This window comes from Microtus ochrogaster, linkage group LG2 (assembly GCF_000317375.1).
Source record: "Microtus ochrogaster isolate Prairie Vole_2 linkage group LG2, MicOch1.0, whole genome shotgun sequence".
NCBI classification, from domain to species: Eukaryota; Metazoa; Chordata; class Mammalia; order Rodentia; family Cricetidae; genus Microtus; species Microtus ochrogaster.
The window spans coordinates 47,932,069-47,941,393 of NC_022028.1; the positions used below are offsets into that span (position 1 = coordinate 47,932,069).

At 54.9% G+C, this 9,325-nt stretch overlaps 1 protein-coding gene across 8 annotated transcripts in view; it reads right to left on the bottom strand.

Moving 5' to 3' along the window:
* Aire (autoimmune regulator) overlaps window positions 1–7,235 on the bottom strand; it is an 11,609-nt gene extending 4,374 nt beyond the window's left edge. Inside the window, exons 1-10 of one of the 8 annotated variants that reach the window (XM_005360268.2) lie at window positions 7,101–7,235; window positions 6,633–6,807; window positions 6,260–6,415; window positions 5,828–5,902; window positions 5,234–5,347; window positions 3,916–4,052; window positions 3,639–3,719; window positions 2,237–2,349; window positions 1,244–1,343; window positions 429–611 (exon numbers count right to left, since the gene is read on the bottom strand). In XM_005360268.2, the coding sequence (XP_005360325.1) occupies window positions 429–611; window positions 1,244–1,343; window positions 2,237–2,349; window positions 3,639–3,719; window positions 3,916–4,052; window positions 5,234–5,347; window positions 5,828–5,902; window positions 6,260–6,415; window positions 6,633–6,807; window positions 7,101–7,235 (1,269 nt within the window). Of the gene's footprint in view, window positions 1–428; window positions 612–1,243; window positions 1,344–2,236; window positions 2,353–3,638; window positions 3,720–3,903; window positions 4,053–5,233; window positions 5,348–5,827; window positions 5,903–6,259; window positions 6,416–6,632; window positions 6,808–7,100 lie in introns of all 8 variants that reach the window. The other 7 variants (XM_005360267.2, XM_005360266.2, XM_005360265.2 and 4 more) reach the window with 7 other exon arrangements.
* Between the last annotated feature and the right edge of the window lie 2,090 nt (window positions 7,236–9,325).

Sequence of the window (9,325 nt, forward strand, 5' to 3'; positions counted from 1 at the left end):
CTTTTCTTTACTTTCCTTCCTCCTTTCCTTCTCTACTAGTTAATTCTCTATTTGTGGGTGTGCATGTGGAGATCAGAGCATGCCTCTCCTTCCACCATGTGCGTCCTGGGGTTCCAACTCAGATCCTCAGGCTTGGCAGCAAACCATTTAACCTGCTGCGCCATCTAGAAGGCCCAGCTGGATTTCTGGAACATCAGAGTTGAGTGGCAGGGCTGAGAGCTATGCAGGAGTCCCTCTAGGAGATCTCCTCACAGCCCCTGTGGCTCCTGGTATTATCCCCTTCCCTTTGTCAAACACATTTCTCCTGGCAGAGTCCTCCCCTGACCCCTGGAATGCCTTCTAATTCCTAACCCCTAGGGATCCGCCAGCCCTGTGGTTCCAGAGCTCCCAGAAGACAGCACCCAAGCCCCAGAGCTCCCCTCATTCACCTGCTGCCCCTCAGTCCCAGCACTCAGCAGAGGGCGTAGTGTTGAAGGCTCCAGCAGAGGCAGGGGGGCTGCAGAAGGTGGGGCCAGCAGGTTCACGTATGTGATGGCAGCATCTGAGCTGGCCGGGTGCTCCCTGGACAGGCCCCTGGTCCCCTCTGAAGCTGGCCTCAGTCCCAGGAGGATCTGGGATTCAAGGGTCAGCGCTCAGGGGCCACAGGACACCACTCAGCACCACCTGGGAGTCAGGACTGCGCTGTTGTGGTGGGTTTGAGGTTGGAAAGGCTTGGGGGTGAGCTGGAGATCTAGCTCAGGGGTTAAGAGAGGGACCTAGGTTCAATTCCCAACATCCACATTGCAGCTCACATTGTCTGTATACCCTCACACAGACATACATGCATGCATAACCCCAATGCAAATAAAATAAATCTAAAAAAGAAAAAGAAAAAGGGTTGGGTGCATAGCTCCATGGCTCTCAGCAAACGCTTCCATCATATTAGACCTGGGCGACAGTGGCCTCAGCCTGGCAGAGCAAACTGGGTTTCTAACAGGCTGTGGGGTGTAATACGACAGAAAGCTACCCAGGCTTTTGGAGAATTTTAGGAGTGGTGAGGGTGGTACCCTGTGTTAGGCTCACAGAGCAGGAGGAATGGGGCCAGTGTGAGGACAAACTCCCCAGGGCCCTCAACCCAGCAGGGGATTCACCAGAAAGGTTGCTCAGGCTGGAATAGAGCAGGGCACAGCAGCCAGGGCAAGCAGAACTCACAGGAAAAGCCAGGAAGTAGAACTGTAGAGGGGATGACCCATTATAGGCATACCGGGGTCTCTGCAGGTGGCTCCAGGGGCCTGGTCTCCTCAGGCTGGGACAGGCTCTTCTGGACTCTGCCCTGGAGGCAGCAGGAGCACCTCCAGAGGCCACTGTGCACGAGGCCACCAGTCACAGGCATGCAGGACAAGGCAGAGAACATAGACTCCTTCCCCCCTAGAACTGCATGGTGGGGACGGCTCGAGGACCCCCATGTCACCATGCTCATTCACAGATGGGAAACCAAACCCAGAAATGGTAAGTCAGTTACCACAAGGGAAGTTCAGTAGGATGTGGGTTATTGACCCCTGGAGAGTGGTCCTGGCCAGAGTCAGTGTCCCTAGACTGTTTCTCTTAATCCTTAAGAATTCCGCATGCTCAGCAACTCTCAGGGCCATGCCTGTAGGCCTACAGTTGTAGGCTGTCCCTTGGCTACACTGTTTTCATCCTCAGAGCATCCATGGTCCCTCAGGGATAGGGGAGGGGCAGCAAGGACAGGAGGCTCTGGTGGAAGGGGACCAGAGAGTTAAGGAAACAAGGGCAGAGCCAGGGCTAGATCCCCACAGACTACTGCACTCCCCAGGCCTGTGCAGTCAGTGATAGGGTGGAGAGTGTGGCTTTGTGGCTTCTGTGTTTCCCCAATTTTACTTGGGAGATTTAGGGGGGCCTTGGGAAAAGGCCTGTGCCCAAGGGAATTTGGGCTAAGAACCTAGGGTAAAAAGTGTAATACGGGCACCTTTGCTTTGGGGACATCGTGCTATGGTTGCCTTTAGGCCTCTTGGCCTGAGTGAGCCATGACACAGGAAGGGGAGGAAGGTGGCATGGGAGAAAAATCCTACCATGCCCCATAAGCCGGTGCACTGCAGCACGGCTCTTACTGCAGGACCCTGACTATCCATCTGTGGGGCGGGGGGGGGGGGGGGGGGGGGGGCTGCTAGGCGTCTTCAAGGTCAGCAGGTAAGGCCAGCGATGGATCAGGGTGGCCTCAAGGGGGCGCTCTGCTCACCTGGGGATCTCCTGCAGAGGTGGGCACAGGCAAGCCAGGTGGAAGGCCCGGGGACAGCCATCACAGCAGATGAGCTCACCTCCATCGTGGCACACGGCACACTCGTCCTCGTTCTTCTGGCCAGACAAGAGGGGCCACACAGACCCAAAAGGGAGCACGGTGCCCGCCTCAGAGACCTCCCCCTGATTCCCTCCCTGCTCGCTTGCTGGCCCCTGCTTGACCTCTGTGCTGCCCATCATCTTTACAGTACTAGTTCTTGAACAAACCTAGGGCGCGTTCCTCTCAGCAAGGAGTGCTGGGTACCAGGCAGTCCCTAGGTGGATCTCAGGACAGCAGGTGAATGGGCCTGTGGGGTTTCCTGTCAGCCCTGGGTACCTCCTGTCACTTCCCTATCCCCCACCTTATGCTTTTGTTCAGGAAAGAGGAAATTGTGAGTCTGGATACCACCTCCTCAAGAAGCTCCCAGATGCCAGGCTATGCTGGCCCTGCCCAGTGACCATCACAGTCATGGAAGGAAATACTTCCACAGGCCCAACAACCAAGGTACTTTTGTGGAGCAGGGCCAAACTGGACTCTTCAACCTCTGATGTCCAGGACCAGCAGAGTGCCTGGCTCTGAGGAGATGGGACCTATACCTGATGATGGCGGGCACAGCCAGGCAGCGATGCTGGGGGGAGAGAGTGAGGCCGATGCCCCCAGGGAGCCCTCCTGCTCTGGCTTTAGCAGCATTCTCTACCCCAACCCCAGCTAAGATGCTTTGTGTTGTCTAGAGTGAATGTATGGCCGGGTGGTGGCGCACGCCTTTAATCCCAGCACTCGGGAGGCAGAGGTAGGCGCATCTCTGTGAGTTCGAGGCCAGCCTGGTCTACAAGAGCTAGTTCCAGGACAGGATCCAAAGCTACAGAGAAATCCTGTCTTGAAAACCAAATAAACAAATAGAAATTGTAGAGTAAATGATGTATTTTTAAAAAATATATCTAGTTTTTGTTTTTGTTTGTTTGTTTGCTTTGTATACGAGACAGGGCTTCTCTGTATAGTTAGTCCTGGCTGTCCTGGAACTCATTTTGTTGACCAGGCTGGCCTCAGACTCAGAGATCCACCTGCGTCTCTGCCTCCTGAGTGCTGGGATTACAGGTGTGCCTCACTACCGCCCGGCTAAATGTGTGATCTGAGCTCACTTGCTCTGACTAACTTGCAGTTTCCCAGTGTGTATCCTCAGAAAGAACACTTCTAAGAAAGAGCAGAGGGGGAGGGAAGAGAGGAGAGAGGAGGGAAGGAGGAACCCCTCGTGGGTAGGAACTCAAGCCTCTGTGTTCCAGGCAGCCAAATGCCCAGGACAAGGGACGGAAGATCTAGTTGAACACCGGTGGGGAAGTCAGGCTCCCCTGTTCTTGGGGCTTACCTGGTGAACCTGGGGCTCACTGGGAAGGGCCGGAAGGGCAGGAACTCCACACTGCTGGCCTATTCTCTGCTCATCTCTACCCTATGGGAGATACAGGGTGATCTTGAGGTAGCCAGGGCAAGGGAAGATGCATGTGGTCACCAGGACTAGATGCCTCTGGGAAACAACTCCCAACCCCCAGGAAGAACTCCTGGCTATTTTATGGGGGACAGGAGGCTATCCAAGGTCTAGCTCCCCAAAGACGGACATATTGGGTAATGCTTACAGGGATAGTGGCCTGGGTTCCCTTGGCTCGGACCACCGGCTTTAGGCTGCCACCACCACGGGTCTTGTTCTTTGCGTTGCCACTGGGGTCTTCAAACTTGCTTGGAGTGTAAAACTCGCCCCCAACTTGGATGCACTTCTTGGAGCCTCCTGGGAGGAGTGGCAAATGGCCTAAGCTCATACTAGGGGTCTGGCAGAACCTGAAGCCTGCCATTCCTCCCTACCTCTTAACCACAGCCAAGTCTGAGGCCTGGGTTCTGGATCCAGAGAGGGATTTGCTGCTGGAATTTACTAAGATAAATAGTGTGCACTCACAAGCTCAGAATAGGGCCCTATTTGAAACAGCAGCTTTGGAGATACAATAGGTTAAGATGATGTCATACTAGACCCTAAATCCAATGTTCTAACAAGGAAAGATGAAAGCAGAGAGACACACCGTCAGACTGGAGAGGCATAGCACAACTCAGAAGCAAGTATCACAACAGCATAGGAGCTAAAGACAGGGAAGGGACCCTCCAAAGCCCCCCAGTGGGATGGGTCCCTGGCCATCCACACCTTGACTTTGGAATCTGTTCTTATAAGCCTGGGAATTTTTGTTATAATAGCCCCAGGATAGTCAGACAAGATTCTTGGGGCTGGTCTGATGGGGACAGACCAAGGCCGGCATCAGCTCCCAGGCCATCCTGGCTGTCCATAGCATCCAAGTCCGGTGTCCGGGACAGAGGAGATGCTGTGGAGCAGTAACTGCAATGGTGAGTGACTCTGTCCGCAGCTCTGTCCTGTCCAGATGACATGCGTGGCCGTATAAGGTGACCTGCTAGCCTACCCATAGGTAGGCAATTGTGGAAAGAGTCTGGATAGATACCAAGGGGGCTGGAATAGGTGTCTGAGGCAAGGACCTGACGGGCTGTCCTCAGTGGGCAATGCGAGCACGTGGAGGAACTGTCTGAGGATAACCATGACTCAGCAGCACCCACCAATGAGGAGGTGGGCGTTCTGTGCCTGGATGTGCCTGACAGAAGGCCTCCCGGTGTAGGGGACTTCAGCAGCGTGGCCTGTACTCCAAAGCCAGCACGGGGGCACACTGGCTGCCTTGTCCTCACCCTTGGCCGGCTGCTGTTTCTCTACAGCCATCTCCTGAGCACCTGGGTCTCCCTGGCAGCCAGCTCCCTGTTGTGGGAGTTCATTTCGCCAATAACTTTGGGGTACCAGCCTTAGCCTGTGACCGCTGTCTCTCTCCTTTTAAGAGATCATAACTACAGACAAGAAGCCACGCCCTAAGGCCGGTAGCCCAAAGCTATTGACGGAATGACAGCTCCCCATGCAGTTACCTGCCTCAAACACCTGCTGGATGAGGATTCCTTCCACGGCCCCTCGGGTTCCTGGGACATCCCCAGAGGACACAGTCACAGCTCTCTGGACGGAAGCCGACATGGCCTGAATTCCTGGGGAAGGTACGACACACGTGGATGCGCACCTGCGTGCATAAGCAGGGCGTGTGGGACCGCAGGGTTTGCAGAGTTGAGTGCAATGGTAGATTAGTAAGTGTCTCATGATGTGGACCTGCGTTGTGCCAGGGCACAGGGTTCCTAGGCCAACTTGGGGGGTGAGGACCAGGAAGCACGGGTCTATGGGATCCCTGGGATCTGTGTGGGGTTGATGGTATAGCAAGGTTGGACCCAGCTGTGGAACAGGAATAGTTTTGTCATGGCTGTTTCTGGACTGGCCGGAAGGTTGGGAACAATAAAATGGGCAGAGATTTGGGGGGAGACACTGAGGACAATGTGTATGGGTTGACCCAAGGAGTGGTGTGCATCCAAGGAGTCCCCATTTTTTTCCGGCTTGGCCAGCCAGCTGAGGCCAATATGGGATCAGATCTTGGCCAACCTCCACACTCAGCCCCTCTCTCTCTTGGCCTTACTCACCGTTGCCCAGCGGGAGGCGCTGTGACTCCAAGTTGCCCTCTGGCTTCTTAGGGGGCTTGGTCTTTGGGTGAGAGCCTGTGAAGGGGAGGTGGAGACAGCCTGAAGGTATCCTCTTTTTCTGGGCTGGGGTGGTGCTGGTGGGTCCAGGGTCTCAAGTGAGATGGGGGAGAGCACCTGGGAGGGTCAGATCAAGGGTTCCCTAACTCCCTTCAGCCGTAGAGGCTGTTTCCTTTTTCAGCGGAAACGAAATCAAAACCACCTGCCTGCCTCACTACCCAGGAACTCAGTCTGCAGAACAGGAAGAAGCTGCAAGACTGTGAGCCTCCTCCAGTGCTCAGAGGTGACTGCGGCTCTAGCAGGCTGGCCCTGGGCAGCATCAATGGGACAGAAGAGAGGGCCCTGCAACCCTGGCTAGCTCCTCTCCCTGAGTACCTGGGCTGGAGGAGCTCTTTGGGGTCAGGGTTGCTGGTGGGGTTGCCCGAGGTTCCTCTATCGCCTTTCTCTTGGTGGGGGGCCTGGGTGGCAGTACAGAGACCTTGGGACCAGCAAGGGGCTTCCTCCCCTTCCGGGGCTGATTCAGGTCCACATCTGCAGCAGGAACAAGGGTCCCTGTCTTAGAACCTTTTCCTCAGGGCGGGCTCTAGGACAGGCACTCTTGAGGAAGGTGAGTCAGGCCTTTGCCCTTTGCCTCTTAGGATCTGTACCAGTTCTAGCGACTCCCTGAAAGCACGTAAAACGTACATCCGTAGTCTCCATGCTACCCCATAGGCTTAGATGGCAGGCACCATCGTCAACACAGGCCCACCTTTTGGAAAGCCATCCAGGATGGTGTGCAGGCGGCTGTACCGTTCCAGATTGTAGTCCTTAAAGAGAACTCTCCAGAAGTCCAGGATGGCCCCACTATCCTGGGTCAGGAGCCAGGATAGCAGGGCATGGAAGGCCTGTGGGCAGCCTTCCTTCTCCTTCAGCCGGAGTGTCTCCTGAAGTGACAGCATCAGGCTACCCATGCACACCCTACCTCCAATCCCTGCCACCTCCTTTGGAAGGGAGGCCTGCCTATTCCTGCCAATCCCTGGATTCTGGGGAGTCGGGGTGCACAGGATGTGAGGTTAGGGGTCTCACCTGAAGCTTGTCCAGGACAGGTCTTGTGAGGGGGGCTGAGGCTGGTGTGTGTGGGGGTATAGCATGGATGTTGGCAGAGGTTGAGAAGGATCTAGGGAAGGGGAGTCGGGAGACAGAGAAGCGCGGCGGGGGCGGGGGTGCAGGAGCCCACCTGGAACTTGTCCTCTGGAACCACGTCGTGGTCAGCCAGAGCGTGCAGCAGCGGAAACGCGTTGTCTACCGCCACCGCGATCTCGGTGCGGTGCAGTCTCAGCAGGCGGCGCAGTATACCATCTCCGCCCGCCATCGTTTCGACGCAGACTGCGTGTCAGCGCCCCGTCTGGCATGTGCGCTCTTGCGTACCTTGGGTGTCCTGGTACTATTTCAGGAGGCACCTGTGAGTATATATACCTACTCCCCAGCTGGGGAAAGGCGACGCTTGGCTTGCTTCACCGCTCTGTAATACTTTCAACCAGAAAAGAGCAGAGGCTGCTGTTCACCCCTGGAGCCAATCAGGGCCCGGTTTCTGCAGGCTGGGGACAGAGACTGGTCCTACTGCTGGGTTCAGGAGTCCCTACAGAACTGGTATTCATTTCCTATGGAATCTAGGGTAGCTGTCTGGGCTAGGGGAAGAGCTCAAGATTTGGTTTCCCCTACAGTCTCCCTACAAAGGGTCCTGTTTATGGGTAAAAAACAGGACGGGCTGGGAAGATTGCTCAGTGGGCAATTTGTCTATCTGGCAAACTTGAGGACCTGAGATATTCCATTGCTGGGGAGGCAGAAACAGGAGCCTTGGTAACTAGCTCTCACTGCCCAGATAACTTAGCTGAGTGGATAAGCTCCAGGTTCCACAACAGAACTTGCCTCAAAAACTTATATGGAGAGTAATTGAGGAAAACAGCCTATGCTTACCTCTTCTAGCTCCATACACATGAACATGTGCAAGCACAGACACACACACACACACACACACACACACACACACATGCACGCACACACACAAACGCAATGAATTAAAAAAGAAGGGGCCTGGAGAGATGGCTCAGCGCTTAAGAGCACTTGTTGCACTTACAGGGGATCTGAGTTTGGTTCTCAGTACGCACATGATGGCTCACACTCTGTTAGTAGCTCCAGTTCCAGAAGTTCCAACGCCCTCTTTTGGCTTCTACTGGCATTGCAAGCAAGACACTCATACATGTAGGATAACTGGGGGAGGGAGGTGACACTGGACACAAGGCCAAACAGTGCTTCTAGCCACACCCTGGCTGCCAGGATGTGCTGGCACAGCTGAGCGTAGCCACAATAAGAAACCTCTGCAAAGGGCTGGACAGTGGGCCAGGCTGGGAACCCCTAGCTGTTCCAGACCCAGGGCTGGAAGAATGGAGTGAAAGATTCCAGCAGGACAGAGGAGACACCCATCCCATGTTCCAGTGGGTGGAAACAACACACGGCATGTCTCTGAGCTCAGAGGTGGCCGGCACATTGAACCAGGTAGAGAAGGGACAAGAGGGCAGAGAACCCTCAACAAATGCCCCTGGACCATGCAAGTTCCTGTCTTGTTCCCCCTCAGAGTCCAATCCAAGTAACATTCTCAGGACTCATGGCAGAGACTACATGGTAGTGTAACCTGAAGGGCAGGAGCTCCCAGACAATCAGAGAGGTGTCCAGGAGACAGATGGGAAGGGATGTAGAGGTGGATATGGGTGGAAATGGTAGCCCGGCAAGGTGAGAACCTACAGCTGGAAGAGGCCTGGGATCTGGCAAGCTTTTGGAGCAAACTGATATGGCCAGATTTGTGCTGGGGTCCCGGCCACTGTGAGCATTGATAGCTGAATGGAAGCAAATGCTATGACTAGTTAGCACAGCCCTGGGATGCGGTCAGGCCTGGGCTGGGGCTATGTGGTTGGTACAGTGGGAAGAGAACAGAGGTGCAGAGGTGACTGATTCAGTGAGCAGTGTCACCCAGCATCCTCACATGGTGACCACCAGGGAGGTCTGGACAGAAAACCATGTGTGGCTAGTTTTGGCCCTGGTCTCTGTTGGGTCCTCTTACCTCCTACCTCAGGCCCCTCTGGGAGTTCTGCATGTGCTGAAATTGCCCTCTAACAAGTATATCAGTGCTGACAGTGGGTGAGACAGTCAGCATGAAACCCAAGTCCTGTGGGAACAGAGGTTCATTGTGAAGGACCAGTCACCTCAAAGCCAGGGTGTGTATGTATATCAAGATAGGGAGAGGTGGACAATGTTGCTGGGTGGTAGTGCATGTCTTTAATCCCAGCACTCGGGAGGCAGAGGCTAGTGGATCTCTGTGAGTCTGAGGCCAGCCTGGTCTACAAGAGCTAGTTCTAGGACAGGCTCCAAAGCTACAGAGAAACCCTGTCTCGAAAAAAACCAAAA